Below are 21069 nucleotides of genomic sequence, written 5' to 3' on the forward strand. Positions count from 1 at the left end.
TATTTGGGATTTCCTTTCTGACCGTCCGTTCCTGGAAAAAAGAAAAAGTAAAAATAAAGAAAACCCAGAGGGGAAAGGAAAAATTGGTGTTCCAAACAGGGCGTATACGAGGAGAAGTTTCCGGCTTAAAACCCTAAAAAATTAGCCGATAACCGTTTCTTTTCTTGATCATTCCTCACGCGGAAGCGAGGTTAGATTGCGAATTAGGTCATCTCCTGTTGAATCATTATTATTTGTGCTAATTACGATTAGGCTGATAATCTTGGCGCATGCGGAATACGTTTCGCGCCCCCACAATGATTTGTACAGAGGGTTTCTGTTCGTGACTTCATATGAACTCCTGTTCTTTGTTTCGATTCTTTGTACATATGGTTATGAGGTTAGTTAGGCGTGTCTTAAAGTTCTAATCTTGTCTGAGTTGATTGAAAGCCGAATCATTTTCTTGACCTGGTTATGGTAATTGCAGTAGTGGTTCAACGTATTTATTCAGAATTTGGTGCAACTAATTAGAGCGCCTCGAATTTTCTAGCATTTGATTTTCTGTGCTATTGGGCAGTCAAAGAATGAGCTTTAATTTGCTTTTATCTCACTGCAATTTTGTTTGCTTATTGTCATATTGTGGAATCTTAGAATGTTTTAACACTGACATTGTTCTAGCCTTTTCTGTTCTGTTGGTAAGTTGATGGCATAGCCTTTAATGATGTATGCTGCTTTTCATTACAGAAATTTGAACTGGTGAAGAAAATTAATGGAAGAGCCTGGAAGTCATGGTGCCTCTCCGGCATCGCCGTTAGCTAAGTGGAAAAATGACTTTTCGAGGCTGTTTAGATATTATTTGGATAGATCTGCTCCTCACATAGTCAACAGGTGGCTTGGAACACTTGTTGCTGCTGCAATCTATATCTTGCGTGTTTATTATGTCCGTGGGTTCTATGTTATCTCATATGGCTTGGGAATCTATATGTTGAATTTGTTGATCGGGTTTATGTCTCCAAAGGTTGATCCTGAGCTAGAAATGTTGGATGGGGCATCTTTACCTAGTAGGGAATCTGATGAGTTTAGACCTTTTGTTCGTCGCCTACCTGAATTCAAGTTCTGGTAAGATGCATATCTGGATAATTTTGTGTAATAGTTCTTTCGGAGATTAGACCTTTTGTTCACCGCCAAATTGTTGGATTTGATGCTGTATATTAAGTTTAGTTCTTGATGTTTAGTAGTGCCTTTTCTTCTAATGTTAATATGTCTTCTTTTGTTGTTTACTTTCATGATAGATGTTGAGCCTCATCTAGTCATTGGGTCACTATTTTATGTTCTTTAGCAGATGGTTTTAGATATATTTTGGAAATAGATTACCCACATTGTCATGGCAGGCTTCATTTTCTGCCTTTTCTCGTTTATTCTCAATTTAGTCGATGGAAGTCTGTTAGAAGTAAGTCGTGCTGCGCTTCATCAGGAAATTTGTTTTTGTGGGAACGAGGAACTACAATTTATTGAATTTTAATCTTTCTTGAGCGATTAATCTCAACCCTGAAAACAACATATAAAAGATTTTATTTTTTTCAAGCTAATAAGTGTTTGTTGTTCTATCTTCTTTGAAATGGCCTCGTTGCTTTATCGATTATTGCAGGTATGCCACTACGAAAGCTTTTTGTGTTGCCTTCCTAATGACCTTCTTGTCCATATTCGATGTCCCGGTATTCTGGCCTATATTATTCTTCTACTGGGCTTTCCTGTTCTTCCTCACCATGAAGAGGCAAATCACCCATATGTTCAGATATAGATACATACCGTTCACCTTTGGGAAGAAGGTAACTTTTTGTTTTTCCTACTTACCTAAATACTTTCTTCCTTACTTTGGAGATTTTGAGACAATGACTTTCTTAACATTCATGTACGTTTAAACAGCGGTATACTGGGAAGAGGCCTGCAGGAAATACCCGAGATTCACACAGAGACTGAGTTGGACTTTGGATGCGAGAAGCAGGCTGTTCATCCATCAAGAAATGCTTTCGTGAACATTTGATTCTAACCCGTGTTATATATATGTTTGTACTAAGCTGAACCAAATAATTTACACGACTTGATAGTATTCTCCGTAGATTTTTATGCTAGAGAGAATGCTTGGTGCTGCTCATTTTTTGGAGTCTTGATGGATGAACATTGTGTGTTACTTAAAATATAAAAATGGATACTGACATAATCACTCCGTAATCTGACTCTGCAATGTAGATATCTCTGTTCTTAGATATTACAGAAAGATTCAGACAATACATTGGAAAATGACAGCGGATCCCCCTGAGAACTTGCACGGCAACTCACACAAGCGTGTGTATGCCTTCTAGTTCATACGTGTTCTTGTTCAATTTATGCATCGAAGATTTGCCTGTCTTTGATTCTGAGTTCCATCCTTTGTGTTTATGCTTCTTTGTCTGTTTATTGTCTTCTACTCTTTGTCTAGGCAAGAATAACAGAGAGAGAGAGAGATATACAGAGGAGAGAGAGCAGATACAACTAGTGCATTAGAACTTGACTATGTCATATGATATACAATCATTTGGTGCAACAACCTCCAACAACCAAAATAATAAGCCACAAGTTTTGTGCATATTTTGTTTGGTTGGGAATGAATGCAGACATGTTTTCGATCTTTATTTTAATTCATAAATGAGATTAGATAGCTACTTCTCCGACGAGAAGTATGATTAGGTATTTTCTTTAGGACACCATGTTGTGATTGGTCTATTAGACATGGCCAGCTAAGTCATAACAGGCATAGACATTGGCTTCCCACAACTTATAAAACCCCCCCTTTCTTCCACCTTCCAATGGCTGCCAAACTTGCCACAAATGAATGGGAGAATCTATGTTCTCATCCTCTTCTTCTGGGCTCTTCTTACCATCGTCACCCCCATGCTTATCCGCCTCTCAGCCTCTGCCAATCTTTATCCTAGATTAGATGGTATGCAATTCATCTCGCATCATATGACTATGTCTCATCGTCAGTTTCATTAATTAAGCTATCGATTTGTATGTATGTCTGTTTTTTGCAGGGGAGCAAGGAGAAGTGCCGAAGGTATTATTGCCGAGAAGGGCGCTAATTCAATTGATATTATCTCCAGTTTCGGCGCCAGCACCAGAGCCGGTATTACCAAGTTTGAAGCCGGGGTATATCCAGGTTAGCTGAGCAATGGTTTTGATTAATCTGATGATCGACAAAAGCTCCGGTGGCCGGAGCAAACCAGAGTTTCTGCTGTAGAGGATGACTTTAATTTATTCTTGGAAAAGAAATTATTCCTTCTTTGAAACCTATCAAGATATTCATTTGTATAGATATTGGTATGATCAGAAAATGGCTTGATTTGTAACAGGGATTGTAGGATTTGCAGGAACAGATTCATGGTGAATTATAGGCACAAGAAATAATAATGTTATTTCAATTATATTATTGATTGATCGACAATAAGCCCAAATATATTCTCCTGTCTGCAACTTGTGGAGAAAAAGACAATATATCCATGGGGCCAATTCAAACTTGCCTGATGAAGAACAGCTAAGCACATGGATGTTCCATCCTCATTATTAATCAGTTGACTTCAACAATGATGTCATATATTTATATGAGTTCTATTCAATGGATGCTTTAAAGGGAAGCAAATTTAAATGCTTTATATATATGCAGACCTGGTCCTATGTTTTCTCCAGTAAGAAAGTGACATGTATTTAAGGTACTTGTCGTGCTGTCTGTAGGAGTGGATGTGAAGAAATTGTAGTATGAGTTAGTGCCACTTGTCTTATTGTCCCTGTTTTTTTTTTTGATCGAAAAAAAATAAATGAGGTACAAATTTACATGTAAAAAGATATGCCCATCTCCAAAGCAAAGCAAATTAAAGGTGGTGTTGATTCTGGAAGTGACACTGAAATTATTGTTGTTGTTGTTGATTGATTAGAACAGATTGTCTCAATTCTCATCTACTTTTTATTAATTTTTTCCAACACAATCATGAATTAGGCAAGAAAATTGTTGGAATTATAGTACTATAAGATGGAGAAAAGTGACTTTTCGCAGCTGAAAAAGGAACACACACACACAAAAAAAGGGAAATTCTTGATCGTAATTTGATCCAAATTCATTCAGCACGATGTTGAAGTTTTCAGAAGGTTAATGATTTTCTACCAGAAGCTTTTCCACAACAGGAGTTGGAAGCAGGCTGTATGCATCCTCACAAAAGTTGTCTGTAAGAACAGTACATGCCGATCCAACCTGGTGATAAAAAGTCATAAAGAGCAATGTAAATGCATCGTTCAAGATACGCAGGCTTGTTATGGGTTCAGAATACTTAAGAAGAACGTAGAAAGACAACCTTGTAGTTGGTTTTAAGGATATCCTCCCCAACTTCAACTATACTCAACTGCTTAGCCATCATTAGAGTCTCCAATTCAACCTGATTGAATATGTATTACGGAATTAAAATCGACTCGCATTGTGTTGAAAAAACCAACCAATAGAAAAGACTACAACATCCATCACAGTATCAAATATAGTTCTTCGAGTCCTAGATTTGACTCGAGCTACGTCTACTACTTTCCAGATTTACCTCAAGGATTGTTCATACATTTAGACTTCCTTCATTGCAATAATTTCATAAAATTATTTCGACAATGCTCCATTCGTAGGATGGGGCTAATTGTTCCATAATTTAGTTCATCAAGGGCTTTTATCGAAAACACTACACAAGTAAACCTAATCAGATAAAAAACATGGCCTTAAAATTTTTATTTTCTTTGTAAATCTAGAGGTCGCGCTTACGATGTAGCATCAAGCACAGTGTGTCTGTCACAGTCACTTACAACAAGCCAAAGATCCAATTTATGAAACTTGATTTTCAGACTTTTGCACGAAATAATTGTACAATGGAACTATTTAACATAATATTCAAACCTACAAGATTATGAGTTCCAAATACGACTATCACCTTTGCGCGAAAATGCATTCCACAATGCAAATATTTACAAGAAGTAAAACACTAACAGCAAACTAGACAATGCATTCGAACAAGTAAGAACAGAACATAAAACAACACATCACTACCAAAATTAGCTGTGATCGTCATATCATCATCTATAACACATTAATGCTAGAGACCGACAGCAAAGTGTAGCACATTACTAAAAGCTCTACTAATGCAAAACGGCATAACAATGGAGGCATTTGATCAAGAAATCAACAAGTAACTTACTTTCCAATATATATTTGAGCTTAAACAAATTGGATACCTCATTAGAAAAGAGCAGAGAAGCAGCATCAAGGCCGGCGTCGTGGAACAGCCAAGCTGCTTGGCGCTGCTTCCACATTTTCCCTCTCCTTATGATCATCACAGGCACAACAAACTCCATAAATCTCCCATTTTGTGCCCTCTTTTTATCAGCTCTCATTTTGTAGTCCAACAAACAAGCATAGCATGTTGCTGCCACCATTGAACTTGTACCTATGCATAAACACAAGAAATTTTCTGAAATTTGTGCAATTTTTTACAGGAAACGGAAGGATTCTGAATTTGAAGAAAACAGTAAACGTTTGGAGGAAGAAACTCAACTGTTTGATGGACCAGAGAGGACGACCTTGGCCTTGCTATCGATTTCGCCGCTCATCAGCTGGAGAATCTTAATCCTCTGCTCCTTCAGGAAGGCATTCAAGCTCCGATTGTCGACCAAATTATCATGGTCCTTTTTCACAACCTTATGATCAGTTCTGCACGTGGAAGAAGATATTGACCGTCGGTGAGCAGACTCCACCAGGTTCCGCGGCGGGGACAGCACTCTGACCTCCGGCACCGAGCACGAACTCGGCGACCTCCGATGCGTCGATTCCACCGCAGGACTTTTCGACAGCGAGAGAATTCGAGCGTCTGCATTTGCACCGTCTCCATTGCCATTGCTATTGCTTGAGGCAGGTTGGAAATTCCTTCTCAAAGGAGAAAAGGCGGGAAGGTTGATTGGAGTCGACGGGGCACAATTAATATCATATTAATTGTATTTGAATATCATATTAAATCACACAAAATCAAATATATAGTATTTGTACGTAAAATGGAACTTTCTTAATTAATTAAAAGTTAGATTCTATCAATTGATTTGGCAATTCAAAAGTTCAATTCCCCCTGCCCCTAACAATGATTATGTATAACATAAACGTTATTATTGATGTAAAACTTATAGTATAAATTATAACATGTTAAAAGTAACTATGTTATACTCACTATATATTGATTGCTATAAAAGCATGCTAAACCATATTATTCATAATCTTTTAATTTAATTTTAATTTCAAATGTCAAGTTTATTAGATAATATTTTCACTAATAATTTTAAATTTCGTATATAATTTACATACATAAATACATACGATTCTATCCATTCACTCTAATTACTTATATATATATATATAAGTAGCATGTAATTTTAATGAACAAACATATATTGAATTAGTTAAAACTACGTGCTGATTATTCATATATTGATCAAAAATAAAATTTCTTATAAGAATATATAGAACGATAAAAATATATATATACATAAATAAAATATAAAAGATATACGATAATTTTTCAGGTGGAAAACCTTCACCTCCTTAGTTGATTTGACATTGATTATGTTAAAATCAAGATTGAAAGATTGATGTTATAAACTTGATTGACTATGTGTCAAGATGAGATGAATGATTAAAAATATTTTCGTAACTTTTGAGTTATGATTTGTTGCATTTTTCAAATGTATGTATGTATATATATATATGTATTAGTACCTTTTAGCGGATCTTGAGAGCGGATCCATTTTTTCAAGAGTCGCCGACCCCGAAGATCTTCCCTTAGTCATGCCAAATCTCGAAGATGCAACGAGTCGCGACGGCGAATTTTGCCTAACCGGCGACAAAGCCACCATGCACTTTGCTTCTTCGAGCCACTCTTGAGTTTGCCGGCAAACTATATTATTGCTTTTTGTTGGAGCAATGTGCCTTAAAGGTTTGGAATATGAGCTTGTTTATATCTGTGGTTGTGTATTTATTTTAATTGTGTGCTTATTAATTGAGTAATAAGATTAGCTGTGTACTTATTGTATGTTTTGATGACAAGTGTACTATTGATCCCAACAAAAAAAAAAAAAAAAATTACATACCAATTTTTGTCGAATTTGGCTTCTAATCCTTCCCTCTACTCACGATGTTGTTTTTCTTGATTCAACCTCAATGGAGAAAAAATACATCAGTTTGATCACAACAAAATGAAAAAATTATAATACTATTGAGTCTCAAGAAAGAAAGTTACGTACCAATTCTTATCATGATTGGTCTGTATGTCTTGCCCCTTTTAACATCACATGTTGTTCTTGATTCAATCTCGATAGAGAGAAAACAAAATGAAAAATCTGGCACTATTGAACCAAACAAAAAGAAAGAAAATTACGTACCAATTCTGGTCGGATTTGGCCTCTAATGCTTCCCTCTACTCACAATGTTGTTCTTGATTCAACCTTAATAGAGAGAAAACACATCAGTTTGATCCCCAACAAAATAAAAAAATTATAATATTATTGAGTCTCGACAAAATGAAAGAAAGTTACGTACCAATTCTCATCATGATTGGTCTGCATGCCTTGCCCCTTTACATCACATTGTTGTTCTTGATTCAACCACAATAGAGAGAAAACAAAATGAAAAAAATCTTGCACTATTGATCCCAACAAAAAGAAAGAAAATTACATACCAATTCTTGTCGGATTTGGCCTCTAATCCTTCCCTCTACTCACGATGTTGTTCTTGAATCAACCTCAATAGAAAGAAAACACATAGTTTGATCCCAACAAAATGAAAAAAATTATAATAATAGAGTCTCAACAAATTGAAAGAAATTTACGTACCAATTCTCATCATGATTGGTCTGCACGTCTTGCCCCTTTACATCACATTGTTGTTCTTGATTCAACCTCAATAGAGAGAAAACAAAATGAAAAAAATCTTGCACTATTGATCCCAAACAAAAAGAAAGAAAATTACATACCAATTCTTGTCGGATTTGGCCTCTAATCCTTCCCTCTACTCACGATGTTGTTCTTGAATCAACCTCAATAGAAAGAAAACACATAGTTTGATCCCAACAAAATAAAAAAAATTATAATAATAGAGTCTAAACAAATTGAAAGAAATTTACGTACTAATTCTTATCATGATTGGTCTGTATGCCTTCCCCTTTAACATCACAATGTTGTTCTTGATTCAACCACAATAGAGAGAAAAACACATCAGTTTGATCCCAACAAAATGAAAAAATTATAACACTATTTAGTCTCAACAAAATAAAAGAAAGTTACGTACTAATTCTTATCGTGATTGTTCTGTATGCCTTACCCCTTAACATCACAATGTTGTTCTTGATTCAACCTCAATAGAGAAAAAACAAAATGTAAAATCTAGCACTACTGATCCCAACAAAAAGAAAGAAAATTACGTACCAATTCTTGCCGGATTTGGCCTCTAATCCTTCCCTCTACTCATGATGTTGTTCTTGATTCAACCTCAATAGAGAGAAAACACATCAGTTTAATCCCAACAAAATGAAAAAATTATAATACTATTGAGTCTCAACAAAATAAAAGAAAGTTACGTACCAATTCTTATCATGATTGGTCCGTATGCCTTGCCCCTTTAACATCACAATGTTGTTCTTGATTCAACCTCAATAGAGAGAAAGCAAAATGAAAAATCTGGCACTATTGATCCTAACAAAAAGAAAGAAAATTACGTACCAATTCTTGTCGGATTTGGCCTCTAATCCTTCCCTCTACTCACGATGATGTTCTTGATTCAACCTCAATAGAGAGAAAACACATTAGTTTGATCCAAACAAAATGAAAAAATTATAATACTATTGAGTCTCAACAAAATAAGAAAAGTTACGTACCAATTCTTATCATGATTGTTCTTGATTCAACCTCAACAGAGTGAAAACACATCAATTTGATATTAGGCATCAATTTAATCTCAACAAAATGAAAGAAAATTGCATACCAATTCTCATCCGGTTTGGTTTATTTGCCTTGCCCCTCACGATGTTGTTCTTGATTCAACCTCAATAGAGAGAAAACACATAAATTGAGCCCAACAAAATGAAAAAGCTATAATACTATTGAGCATCAATTTAATCTCGACAATTAAAGAAAGTTACATACCAATTCTCATGAGTTTTATCGTAAAAGTGTGAGCATCTTCAGCTGTAGGATTGCAGCTTTAAGAAGGATCGATCACAGAAGATCGTCACTGCTGAAAGATTCAAGAACCTCACTTTCATTATCATCATCGTCTTCCTCGCCTTAAGTGTATGTTCGAATCCACCTGCAGACCACTTCTACAAGCAGAATTCGGTGTTGAAAAACCAGGTAGTCTGAGTGTATGTTCACCAGTTTTACCGATGATCCAAACCCATTTTCTTTCATGTCTGTTTTTCCGTTTCATTGGCAACACTATTGGAGTTCTTCTCGGATTGTCTGGATCGCAACTTGATTTCCCAGTAGACACTGATGGTGTTCCTGAAAAGTTGCTCGTTCAGATGGCCATTGCATTTGTACTGATGACAACTCTTGCCCAGATGTGTGTTGTGCTAAATGATGGAGCAGCCAATGGTGATAACTTAGCAAAGATGCACTCTCAGCTAATCCAGATGCTTGAAGGTGCTCATGGATAAGCCCTGAAGTAAGTACGGATAAGGCGGTGTTGATCAATAGAAAATTAAACAAAAACCATGATCCATATATCTAGGCAAGAAGGTATAAGAGACTGGAGTAGCAGCAGCTATGCCCTTTCAATGCGTCATAATGGAACAAAATATAATCTCAAAAAGAGCATGCACAAATCCGACAAGACTAAGGTCACGTATGAACATTATGCCTGTATTATCCAATGTTATAACTTGTATTTCCAGATTGGATCACAATATATATAATCGAGGTAGATAGTCAAGAGGTTATTCAGCCAAATATATATATATCGAGGGTAAGGTTTGTCAGGAGTAATACTAGCTAAAGTGTGCACATATTTAGGCCAAGTTTCCTCTTGAAATCTAATAATAACATGAAGAAATTAGAGCGCATACCAATAAGCTCACTTGAGTTAATTCGGCCTGCCATCTATTTTGGTCACCACTGGCAGTTTGGCTCCCACTCGGATGAGCTCTGATAACTTTTCCCAACCTAAAAAAATAAAATAATATTAGAATGCTTATAGCTATGGGTCCCCGTCAATTTTACAATTGATTAATAAACCAAAAAAATAGCAGCACCAAGCTACACCAACCTGAAGTTCGGTCAATATATGTGCAATAGCATCAACCTAAAAGCACTCGGCATGTAAGAGCACGAAGACAATCAAGAGCTGCAGGGGATGTCACCATTCGAGGTTGGAGAAGCTGAAGAACCATTATACCATGCCTTGAACGAACAGCTTCTCTAGCTTTACGATATCCTTGTCCAAGCACGAAATCCTGCGATCTCCAACTAAACCAGAAGCAACTAATGAAGCAGACGCCTGTGATGATGAAGTGTTACCTGTGATGATGAAGTGTTACCAACAGATGATGGCATAGGTGTCAGTTCCCCAGTTAGATCCCTTGATTCATTCTGATTTGGACCACGCTCTGGGACATTCCTCTCTGAATTTCTATCCCTGGAGTTTATAGCAGATTGATTTCCAGCTTGGGTAGAAGAAGCTTGCTGACCTTGCATGAGACTTGGCTTATTGCTTATTCATGAAGGAGGGCACACAATAACAAATTCAACGCTGGTTCAACAATCTACAATTTTGACAATGAAAATTTTCAAAGTTAATTGAGGCATGCAATTAAAATAAATACGCAAAAACACAAATTCCAAACAAATGCAACCAACAACACTTGCCCTAATATAAAATAAGCAACACGTGGGGTTAGAGCCGCAATATTTAGAGGCTAACTATGAAAGGAGTTGATAAGATTGGTTTCTGAAAATCTATGCAAATAATGAATTGACCTAGCTATTACAATAATTTTAGGTGATTTACTTTATCCTCTACAAGTGGATGCAGCAGCAAAATGTGAAGTCATATCACCCGAATTGCAGGATCCATTCAGACTTCTCCCAAAACTATAAAAATATTTAAATATATGACTCTACTATTTTGACCACAAAAATCTACTATTTTGACCACAAAATGTATGAATATGCTCATATAGTAAAACGAAAAACTCAAAGCACATTCTCATCATGCTTAACGAAAAAATGTAAGCATCTACTCAAAGCTTAAGGCCTTCACACGGAGTGTGTTGAATGCTGAAGTGCCATCCTATAGAGGAAAAATAATCGAACTTAAGCATAAGCTAATATCAAAATTCTTTGTTCATATCAAGGAATTTATTACAAGTTTATATTTAAAACTTTAAATCATAATATAATTAACATTACAAATACCTCATTCCCAGCAGAATGGTAGCCCCCACCATCACAGGCAGTAAATTGATAAAATTGATGAATTGGTCTTGCGATCCCACAAAACTCCATTCCAAAGCAGCATTGAGTCAATATGCATAATCACATCCATGATCATGTCCAGACGGGTTATTAGAAGTATCAGTCAGTGTCAGATCCAATTGACAAGACTGGATATCATCATACACAAGGATTTAACACCGGGATGAATCTGATGGCAGTGATGCAAACATTGAATGCTTGGCTCAGGGCAGACATGAGGATAAATACGTCGACTGGTTAGCAGAACTCTCAACAGATGGTGTGCATAACAAGTTCGAATCCATATGGTCTGAGTGTATGTTCACCAATTTGGTCTATCCAACAAGAATCCACAAGTTGCTCATTCAGATGGCCATTGGATTTGTATTGATGACAACTCCTGCCCAGATGCGTGTTGCGCTAAAGATGATGGAGCAGCCAATGGTGATAACTTAGCAAAGATGCAGTCTCACCTAATCCAGATGCTAATGGATAAGCTTCTCAAGCTAGAATGGCCATTGCATTTGTACTGATGACAACTCCTGCCCAGATGCGTGTTGTGCTAAAGATGATGGAGCAGCCAAGGATGGCATTGGTGATAACCTAATCCAGATAATTGAAGGTGCTCATGGATAAGCCCTGAAGTTGGTGTTGATCAGAAGAAAATTAAACAAAAAACCATGATCCATATATCTAGGAAGGAATGATTATCAAATACCTAGAATGATAAGAAACTGGAGTAGCAGCAGCAATGGCTGCTCCTCTTTCAATGGTCTCAAAGTGGGAGTCGCTGCATCACTAGCTGCTAAAGTACTCAGGATGTAAGAGCATGAAAACAATCAAGAGCTGCAGGGGATGTCACCATTCGAACCAGCCCAGCACAACCTGCTCGAGCACCTAAATCTCCAACTAAACCAGAAGCAACTAGCAGATGCCTGTGATGATGAGCAACAGAAGATGGAATCAGTTCCCCAGTTCGGTCCCTTGATTCAATCTGATTCGGACCACGCTCGCAGGCACCAATTCTATTCAATGCAAAGTGATATAACTTCACAATTTGCTGCTGCATCCACATGTAGAGGATATTCGTAATCATGAGTCTATGAATAATATATTTGTCTTCTTGTTTCTGCTGCAGAGAGTCTAGGAATAATTTAGCAACTACACCAGGGATCCACGGGAACTTTCGCAATATCCGAAATAGTTGACAGCATCCACAATGCAAAAAGCAAAAGAGAGAGGGTGCTTCACATGGCGTGCATTGAATGCTGAAGTGACATCCTCTAGATTTCGCCTGAGGATTGCATATATAACATCACCACTGGCATTAAATGTTATCACCGACCGTCTGATCTAATGATGGCTCCGGAGATCCCACACCTCAGAGTTTATGATTACCTATTTCAAAGTAGAGGAAAAATAATCGAACTAAGCATAAGCTAATATCGAAAATCTTTGTTCATATCAAGGAATTTCTTACCAGTTTAAATTTAAAACTTATTATCCAATGTTATAATTTCTATTTCCAGTTTGGATCACATTATATATAATCGAGGTAGATAGCCAAGAGGTTATTCAGCCAAAGGCTTGTCAGGAGTAATACTTGCTAAAGTGTGCACATATTTAGGCCAAGTTTCCTCTTGAGTGCATACCAATAAGGCTTGTCATGAAGAAATTAGAGCGCATACCAATAAGCTCACTTGAGTTAATTCGGCCAGTCACCTATTTTGGTCACCACTGGCAGTTTGGCTCCCACTCGGATGAGCTCTGATAACTTTTCCCAACCTAAAAAAATAAAATAATAAAATAATATTAGAAAGCTTATAGCTATGGGTGTGCACTTGCCATTTCATCATTTGAAAAGGAAAAGTAGTTCATTCCCCGTCAATTTTACAATTGATTAATAAACCAAAAAAATAGCAGCACCAAGCTACACCAACCTGAAGTTCGGTCAATATTGAAATAGCATCAACCTAAAAGCACTCGGCATGTAAGAGCACGAAGACAATCAAGAGCTGCAGGGGATGTCACCATTCGAGGTTGGAGAAACTGAAGAAGCATGCTTTACACGAACAGCTTCTCTAGCTTGATGATATCCTTGTTCAAGCTGAGCACCAAGCCAAGCACGAAATTCTGCGGTCTCCAACTAAACCAGAAGCAACTAATGAAGCAGATGCCTGTGATGATGAAGTGTTACCAACAGATGATGGCATAGGTGTCAGTTCCCCAGTTCCTGGGAAATTCCTCTCTGAATTTCTGTCCCTGGAGTTTATAGCAGATTGATTTCCGTATTGCTGACCTTGCATGAGACTTGGCTTATTGCTTATTGATGAAGGATGGCACACAAGCTTTATTAAAAAACTCAATGCTGGTTCAACAATCTACAATTTTGACAATAAAAAATTTTCAAAGTTAATTGAGGCACAAATAACTTTAAAATAAACCATACGGTTGATGTGCAACATTACCTCAGGTTCATCATAACCATCACCATTTGCAGCATCCAAAATGACAGCTATACCAACCCGATCATTGGTCAATGTAGCATTCACAGAAGGTTTGCGACTATAAGGAATCAAAGTTACAATGTGCAATACAGCAAGTGCGTATGGAAGTAAATCATGCAAATAGCGCTCGACTTCAGGAGCCTGCAATACATACAAATAGATTAATACTAAGACAGACGGTATAGGTGCAAAATAATAATAATAATAATAATAATAACAACAACAACAACAACAAAACAATATAAAATGCAAAGTGACACCTGGCACAGCTCCAACATAGTGATATGACTATCTGAAGATAAAAATTTATCAACAACAGGCCAAGGAGCCTGGAAAAGAGCAAGACCAAGCTTCCGATCCTTCTGTATTTGACAAAATACAGCATCCATTGCTCATTACTGATGTCAATTGGCATGTAAGCTGCCCTTGAAGCATTGCAGGGTGCACTGCCAACGTTTTCGTTAGGTCGAATAGAATCCACAAGCAAGAGGAGATGTGCCCTGAATTATTGTCGCAGTTCCAGCCAACTCAACAATCTGATGGACAATATTTGGCGGAAGAGAACAAACACGCTCCATTATCATCTGCAAAAGTATGGAATGAATCAATAACCATCCTCAACAAATGATACAAAGCAGCAAGAAAATAAAGAGTAAACAACCAAATCATACCAAAATGTGTTGAAAGAATTTAGTGCAAGTAGAAACAACAAAAAATATGGATATTAGAAAACCAAGCAAGCAAGTTTTTACCTCCACAATGTTCTTATTCTCTTCAATCAATGTAGCTCACCGTTTGTTCGAGTAGATGAAGACCTGACATAGGATGTTTTGGCTTTAATATGTCCTTTTCCTTCCTATCTATGTAAAGGAACCATATATGATTATTAAACAAACTAAAAACTAATGAGATTTAGTAAAACAAAACAAATTAATGTATACTTACATAGTTTTCTTGTTTTCTTGTTTTCTTTCACGACTTCACTAATTGTCTTCCATTTTGCCCCCAACAAGTTCGAAATCTCTTTGAAGTGAGCATTTGGAATGGCTTTCTTTTCTGTTTCATCTTTTTTTCTCTTTTTTTTTTCTCTCTGTTTTTTTTCATCTGTTTTTTTTTAAACCGTTTTTTTCAGATTTTTTTTTTCTTTTTTCTTTTCATTTTTTTGGGTAGGCACAACATGTCCATTATGGTGCTGCATTAAAAAGAAAACATTAATGAGAGGTAATTAAGCCAATGATAAACTATCTCCTTCTCAAACACTTACCTTTTCAGCTTTGGCATCCAAAAGAGGATGAATATCTCTTCTCAACTTCAAAAAAGTAGTCAAACCGTACTTTTGAAACACATTCTTCATGTCCATCCCTCACCGGCAGTCTTCACAATCTGTTTTAGACAATTCAAATGTTAGTTTTATCTAACTCCAAATCAACCCATTTTAAAGATATAGATATTAGAAAACCAAGCAAGCAAGTTTTTACCTCAACAATGTTCTAATTCTCTTCAATCAATGTAGCTCAATGCTTGTTCGAGTAGATGGAGGCCTGACATAGAATGTTTTGGCTTTAATATGTCCTTTTCCTTCCTATCTATGTAAAGGAACCATATATGATTATTAAACAAACTAACAACCAATGAGATTTACTAAAACAAAACAAATTAATGTATACTTACTTTGTTTTCTTGTTTTCTTTCACGACATCACTAATTGTCTTCTAATTTGCCCCCAACAAGTTCGACACCTCTTTGAAGTCACATTTAGATTGGCCTTCTTTTCTGTTTCATCTTTTCTTCTTTTTTTCTGTTTTATTTATTTTACTTTCCTTGGGTAAGTATTGCATGTCCACCCCTCCCTGCCGGTCTTCAAAACCTGGTTTTAGACAATTCAAATGTTAGTTTGATTCAACTTCAAATCAAACCACTTAAAGAAGTAGAAATGAGAAAACCAAGCAAGCTAATTTACCTCCACAATGTTCTTATTCTCTAAAATCAACGTAGCTCAGCACTTGTTCGAGTAGATTTAGGCCGACATAGGATGTTTCGGCCGTAATGGGTTCTCCTTCCTATCTACGTAGAAGAACCATATATGATTATTTAACAAACTAACAACCAATAGGATTTAGAAAAAGTAAACAAATTCATATATACTCTTGTTTTCTTTCACAGCCTTTTTTTTTTCAATTATTTTGCTTTTTTCTGTTTATGTTTCTTCAATTTTTTTGCTTTTTTCTTTTGTTTTTCCTTTTTCTTTTTTTCTGTTTCTTTTCATTTCTTTTTTTTTTAACTGTTTTTTTTTCAGATATTTTTTTCTTTCTTTTTATTTTTCTTTTCATTTTTTGGGTACGCACTGTATGTCCATTATGGTGCTGCATTATAAAGAAAACATTAATAAGATGTAATTAAGCCAATGCTATATCATCTCCTGCCCAAAAAGCTTTGGCATCCAAAAAAGGATAAGTATCTCTTCTCAACTTCAAAAAAATAGCGAGACCGTACTTTTAAGCACATTCTTCATGTCCTTTCCTCACCGGCACAATCTGGTTTTGGACAATTCAAATGTTAGTTTTAGTTAACTCCAAATCAAACCACTATATTAGAAAACCAAGCAAGCAAGTTTTTACCTCAACAATGTTCTTATTCTCTTCAATCAATGTAGCTCACCGCTTGTTCGAGTAGATGGAGTCCTAACATAGGATGTTTTGGCTTTAATATGTCCTTTTCCTTCCTATCTATGTAAAGGAACCATATATGATTATTAAACAAACTAACAACCAATGAGATTTACTAAAACAAAACAAATTAATGTATACTTACTTTTGTTTTCTTGTTTTCTTTCACGACTTCACTAATTGTCTTCCATTTTGCCCCCAACAAGTTCGACACCTCTTTGAAGTCACATTTAGATTGGCCTTCTTTACTGTTTCATCTCTTCTTCTTTTTTTGTTTTCATTTTTATTTATTTTACTTTCCTTGGGTAAGTATTGCATGTCCACCCCTCCCTGCCGGTCTTCAAAACCTGGTTTTAGACAATTCAAATGTCAGTTTGATTCAACTTCAAATCAATCCACTTAAAGAAGTAGAAATGAGAAAACCAAGCAAGCTAATTTACCTCCACAATGTTCTTATTCTCTAAAATCAATGTAGCTCGGCACTTGTCCGAGTAGATTAAGGCCGACATAGGATGTTTCGGCCGTAATGGGTTCTCCTCCTTCCTATCCACGTAGAAGAACCATATATGATTATTAAACAAACTAACAACCAATAGGATTTAATAAAACTAAAGAAATTTGTATATACTTACTTTTTTTCTTGTTTTCTTTCACAGCCCTCAACAGGTTCGATGTTTGTCGATTGACTTTCTTTTTTTTTTTCAATTTTTTTGCTTTTTTCTCTTTCTTTTTATTTTTTCTCTGTTTTTTTTTTCATTTCTTTTAACTTTTTTTGTTCAGACTTTTTTTTCTTTTTTTTTTCTTTTCATATTTTTGGGTTGGTACGCATGTCCATTGTAGTGCTGCATTATAAAGAAAACATTAATGAGAACCAATGCATACTTATAATCAAAATACAGTTAACTTACTTAAAATATGCAGAACATTTAGCTTCAGCATAAACAACTCTATTTCCAGTGGAATCTGAAGCATCCTTGTTACGATGTTCTGTGAATATAAATAAAGCACAAATAATTAGATACTTAAAAGATATTAGAAAACCAAGAAATCCAGTTTTTACCTCAAAAATGTTCTTATTCTCTTCAACCAATGTAGCTCACCGCTTGTTCGATTAGATGGAGGCCTGACATAGGATGTTTTGGCTTTAATATGTCCTTTTCTTTCATATCTATGTAAAGGAACCATATATGATAATTAAACAAACTAACAACCAATGAGATTTAATAAAACTAAACAAATTAATGTATACTTACTTAGTTTTCTTGTTTTCCTTCGCGACTTCATTAATTGTCTTCCATTTTGCCCCCAACAAGTTCGACAAGCATTTGGATTGCATTTCTTTTTTTTTTTTTTCATTTTTTTTCTCTTTTTCTTTTATTTATTTAACTTTCTTTGGGTAAGTATTGCATATCCAACCCTCACCGACGGTCTTCAAAACCTGGTTTTAGACAATTCAAATGTTAGTTTGTCAACTCCAAATTAACCCACTTAAAAGAAGTAAAAATTAGAAAACAAACCAAGCCAGTTTACCTCCACAATGTTCTTATTTTTTACAGGTAATGCAGCTTGGCACTTGTGTGAGTAGATGAAGGCCGACATAGGATGTTTTGACCTAATGAGTTCCTTTGCTTCCTGTTGATGTAAAAGAACATATGTTATTACTAAAAAACTAACCAATAGAATTTAGTAAACTAAACAAATTTATATATACCTACATCGTTTTCATGTTTTCTTTCACAGCCACCCACAAGTTCGACATTTGCACTTTGATTGACTTTTTTTTTTCTCTTTCTTTTTCTTTTTTCTGTTTTTTTTTTTTTTTTTTTTTTTTTTACTTTTTCCTTTTTCTCATTTTTTTTTTATCTGTTATTTTTTTTCTGATTTTTTTTCTCTTTATTTTGTTCATTTCTTTGAGTAGGCACTGCATTTCCATTGTGGTACTGCATTATAAAGAAAACATTAAATGAGAACCATGCATACTTATAAATGGATTATCTGAGTTGCAATGCATAAAAGACATGAAAAATATATATTCGTAGAAAGTATTTCAATTAAAATATAGTTAACTTACCTTGAACAATGCACTCCAATCTTTCACCCGGAATCACAGCTAAATGGATAATAATAATGAGTGAACCAAGCTGAGCTCAACAAACCTCACCATGGGTAAGTGTATGCACTCAAGTTAAATCATAAAAATGACAATCCCATAGGCTTGCATGTCAATCATATCTCCCTCACTTAAGGGACCTAATGACAAGTATCAGGGGGTCTTTAAACAGGTGTAATGGGGCTCGGGGTATAGGTAGAAAAAAGATAATGAACGGCTAAAAAGTGTCGAAACAACAATGGAAAGAATTAAAGCATATCACTTGTAAAAACTGAAATCAACATTACATTGGTAACCGTAACTCCACTCATTTTTGTTTCTTTTTGGTTTTTTTGTACTTTTTTGTGCTGCTTCTTTTTGCTTTCTTGTTTCAGTATTTTTTTGGTTTTTTTTTTTTTTTGTTTTGTTGGGGTCTAGCCCCTTTGTTTTATTTTCTTTTTTGTAAACATCAACAACACTAAAATTTCCTTTTCTACATTGTATACAAGAATAATATAAATGATAGCCATAAAATTTCCACTCTTCCTTCGACACAAGGATCAATATAAGGTATAAATCCAAAAAATGGTATATGGCTAAAGGATTAATGATTAATTAAAGAATGAAAAGGTTATAAAAAGGCTCAACAATGTTAACTAGTGGATAAAATTTTGGGTAGGATAATTTAAGCCAAGTAGGTATACCTAATGCCCCCATCATCTTACTTATATCAAGTCCTTATGTGTGTTCAACATGCATTTCGAGGCAAGTTCTACAATGCCAATTTAGATCTAACATCACACATAGGAAGGAAATAAAATATTAAGCTCAGCAAGGTTCAAACAGTAATGGATGGCAAGTGAAATAACAATGTATCGACATAGTTGATATCCTGGAAGGGGGAAATATAAAGTCCATGAGCCCCAAACAAGAAATTGCAAAAGCAGACCAATCTAATCCAAGATGAACAGAAAATCCAACTTACAGGGTCCGGTGGACAGAGCAGAGCAGAACGAACGAAGGCCGGGCAAACCGTTGGTTTTTCTCCTTTCTCTCGATCTTCTTCTGCAATCAAACGAAGAAACTTGTAAAATCGAACCGATTCGATTAAAGAAAAATGAAAAAATCGAATGAAGAAGCAGATTGAATTTAAAATGGAAAACATAAAACGGATGATTAGGGACGACGGACTTTCTTATGGCCGCCGGCCGACGACCGGGGTAGACGACGGAAGACAGTCTCTTCCACGATCGATTTCTTCTCTCTGGACTTTCTCTTCTCTCCAGTTCCATCCCTCTCTCTCTCTCTCTCTCTCTCTCTCGTGCTTCTTTCTAGTTTCTTCCTTCCCGTTATCAAGTTTGGTTTAAGTATGGTAATAATTTTTCTTTCTAGTTTCTTCCTTGCCGTTATGAAGTTCGGTTCAAGTATGGTAATAATTCCAAATTTTTTTGGTAATAATTTTTTAAATTTTTATAACTAATATATTATTATTTTTTATATAAAAAAATATTAAATCAAATTATCTTTCCTCCTCATAATTAAATATTTCAAAATAGCTGAGATATTTTATTTATTTAATATTTTATTAATAAAATAGATAATTAATTTTAGCATAAATTATCTTTATATTTTATTTTCGGAGTGATTATTTGTAACTATATAAAAACTCTAAAAGTAGAAATTTAAATTTAGATTTTTTTTATAGTAACAAATTATTAATGTAGTTATGTAAAATATAAATTAAAATTTTAGATCAACGGATGTCATTTAATTAACATTATATGGTCTGTACAAGTTACTTTCTTTTGATAATTAGTAGTATTAATTAAGAAAAGTTATCAAATCAAATTTATTTATTTAATGCAATAGTTGGAAATTTTAAACTTTAAAAATGTATGCTATGTATTAGTTAGTTTCTTTCGGTAATTAGGAAAAGTAATTAAGCGAAGTGATCAAATCAAATTTTTTTTATTTGATGCAATTGTTAGGAATTTTAAATTTTAAAAATGTATAGTCAGTTAATTTTTGGTAATTGATAGTATTAACTAAGAAAAGTGATCAAATCATAAATTGATTGATCGGACCATTTTGGATTAATCGAAAATCCTTTAAAGTTGGTAAGATTCTTGAAAATTGATTAGAAAACTTATAGCCATGGATCCCATCACAATTGATTAATAAACCAAAAAAATAGCAGCACCAAGCTACACCAACCTGAAGTTCGGTCAATATATGTGCAATAGCATCAACCTAAATGCACTCGGCATGTAAGAGCACG

The 21069-nt window shown here is 35.2% G+C and overlaps 3 protein-coding genes across 41 annotated transcripts; 2 read left to right on the plus strand and 1 right to left on the minus strand.

The window, feature by feature from the left end:
• Nucleotides 1–23: 23 nt before the first annotated feature.
• Nucleotides 24–2206, plus strand: LOC127246416 (protein RER1B-like). 3 transcript variants are annotated; one of them, XM_051267800.1, is made up of 4 exons: nucleotides 24–190; nucleotides 724–1098; nucleotides 1628–1808; nucleotides 1906–2206. In XM_051267800.1, exons 2-4 carry the CDS (start codon nucleotides 749–751, stop codon nucleotides 1957–1959), a joined length of 585 nt encoding a protein of 194 aa, XP_051123757.1. In that variant the 5' UTR covers nucleotides 24–190; nucleotides 724–748; the 3' UTR covers nucleotides 1960–2206. The 3 variants fall into 3 exon arrangements, with proteins under 3 accessions (XP_051123757.1, XP_051123759.1, XP_051123758.1); XM_051267802.1 differs by having other exon boundaries at nucleotides 40–207; XM_051267801.1 differs by lacking the exon at nucleotides 24–190 and adding an exon at nucleotides 222–379.
• Nucleotides 2207–2599: 393 nt separating this feature from the next.
• LOC127246417 (uncharacterized) lies at nucleotides 2600–3440 on the plus strand. Its single transcript, XM_051267803.1, has 3 exons — nucleotides 2600–2959; nucleotides 3051–3175; nucleotides 3369–3440. Exons 1-3 carry the CDS (start codon nucleotides 2848–2850, stop codon nucleotides 3375–3377), a joined length of 246 nt encoding a protein of 81 aa, XP_051123760.1. The 5' UTR covers nucleotides 2600–2847; the 3' UTR covers nucleotides 3378–3440.
• Nucleotides 3441–3909: 469 nt separating this feature from the next.
• On the minus strand, nucleotides 3910–20147 carry LOC127246412 (uncharacterized). Of its 37 annotated transcripts, XR_007837727.1 has the most exons (32): nucleotides 19983–20147; nucleotides 19777–19856; nucleotides 18774–19683; nucleotides 18418–18642; nucleotides 18233–18334; nucleotides 17956–18140; nucleotides 17763–17870; nucleotides 17611–17689; nucleotides 17335–17544; nucleotides 17143–17245; nucleotides 16848–17049; nucleotides 16655–16762; nucleotides 15997–16570; nucleotides 15708–15903; nucleotides 15515–15622; nucleotides 15301–15419; nucleotides 14982–15228; nucleotides 14789–14896; nucleotides 14297–14620; nucleotides 13998–14177; nucleotides 13470–13910; nucleotides 13218–13314; nucleotides 12248–12927; nucleotides 11491–12168; nucleotides 10343–10838; nucleotides 10143–10239; nucleotides 9223–9737; nucleotides 8955–9121; nucleotides 8800–8862; nucleotides 8662–8728; nucleotides 8506–8557; nucleotides 8411–8423 (listed from the first exon to the last, which is right to left on the minus strand). XR_007837727.1 is itself a non-coding variant. In XM_051267783.1 (14 exons), exons 10-14 carry the CDS (start codon nucleotides 6937–6939, stop codon nucleotides 4160–4162), a joined length of 900 nt encoding a protein of 299 aa, XP_051123740.1. In that variant the 5' UTR covers nucleotides 6940–7044; nucleotides 7174–7239; nucleotides 7327–7361; nucleotides 7465–7527; nucleotides 7622–7656; nucleotides 8055–8117; nucleotides 8209–8263; nucleotides 8369–8434; nucleotides 8506–8568; nucleotides 8662–8696; the 3' UTR covers nucleotides 3910–4159. The 37 variants fall into 37 exon arrangements, 32 of the variants coding, with proteins under 32 accessions (XP_051123740.1, XP_051123738.1, XP_051123734.1 ...); XR_007837728.1 differs by lacking the exons at nucleotides 8411–8423; nucleotides 8506–8557; nucleotides 8662–8728; nucleotides 8800–8862; nucleotides 8955–9121 and adding an exon at nucleotides 7964–7980; XR_007837729.1 differs by lacking the exons at nucleotides 8506–8557; nucleotides 8662–8728; nucleotides 8800–8862; nucleotides 8955–9121 and having other exon boundaries at nucleotides 8418–8434.
• Nucleotides 20148–21069: the final 922 nt, after the last annotated feature.

Source organism: Andrographis paniculata, unplaced genomic scaffold, assembly GCF_009805555.1.
Source record: "Andrographis paniculata isolate CXL003 unplaced genomic scaffold, ASM980555v1 Contig30END, whole genome shotgun sequence".
In the NCBI taxonomy this organism is placed as follows: Eukaryota; Viridiplantae; Streptophyta; class Magnoliopsida; order Lamiales; family Acanthaceae; genus Andrographis; species Andrographis paniculata.

Bases quoted from the DNA above. Each gene is read 5' to 3' on its own strand.
- LOC127246416 (XM_051267800.1), top strand. From the start codon at position 749: ATGGAAGAGCCTGGAAGTCATGGTGCCTCTCCGGCATCGCCGTTAGCT. The intron at 1,099-1,627 runs GTAAGATGCATA...CGATTATTGCAG, and splicing joins CTACCTGAATTCAAGTTCTG to GTATGCCACTACGAAAGCTT. The intron at 1,809-1,905 runs GTAACTTTTTGT...ACGTTTAAACAG, and splicing joins CGTTCACCTTTGGGAAGAAG to CGGTATACTGGGAAGAGGCC.
- LOC127246417 (XM_051267803.1), top strand. From the start codon at position 2,848: ATGAATGGGAGAATCTATGTTCTCATCCTCTTCTTCTGGGCTCTTCTT. The intron at 2,960-3,050 runs GTATGCAATTCA...TGTTTTTTGCAG, and splicing joins TCTTTATCCTAGATTAGATG to GGGAGCAAGGAGAAGTGCCG.
- LOC127246412 (XM_051267787.1), bottom strand. From the start codon at position 6,939: ATGGTGGCTTTGTCGCCGGTTAGGCAAAATTCGCCGTCGCGACTCGTT. The intron at 4,443-5,274 runs GTATCCAATTTG...ATATTCAATCAG, and splicing joins CTCTGCTCTTTTCTAATGAG to GTTGAATTGGAGACTCTAAT. The intron at 4,262-4,361 runs GTTGTCTTTCTA...TTTTATCACCAG, and splicing joins TCCTTAAAACCAACTACAAG to GTTGGATCGGCATGTACTGT.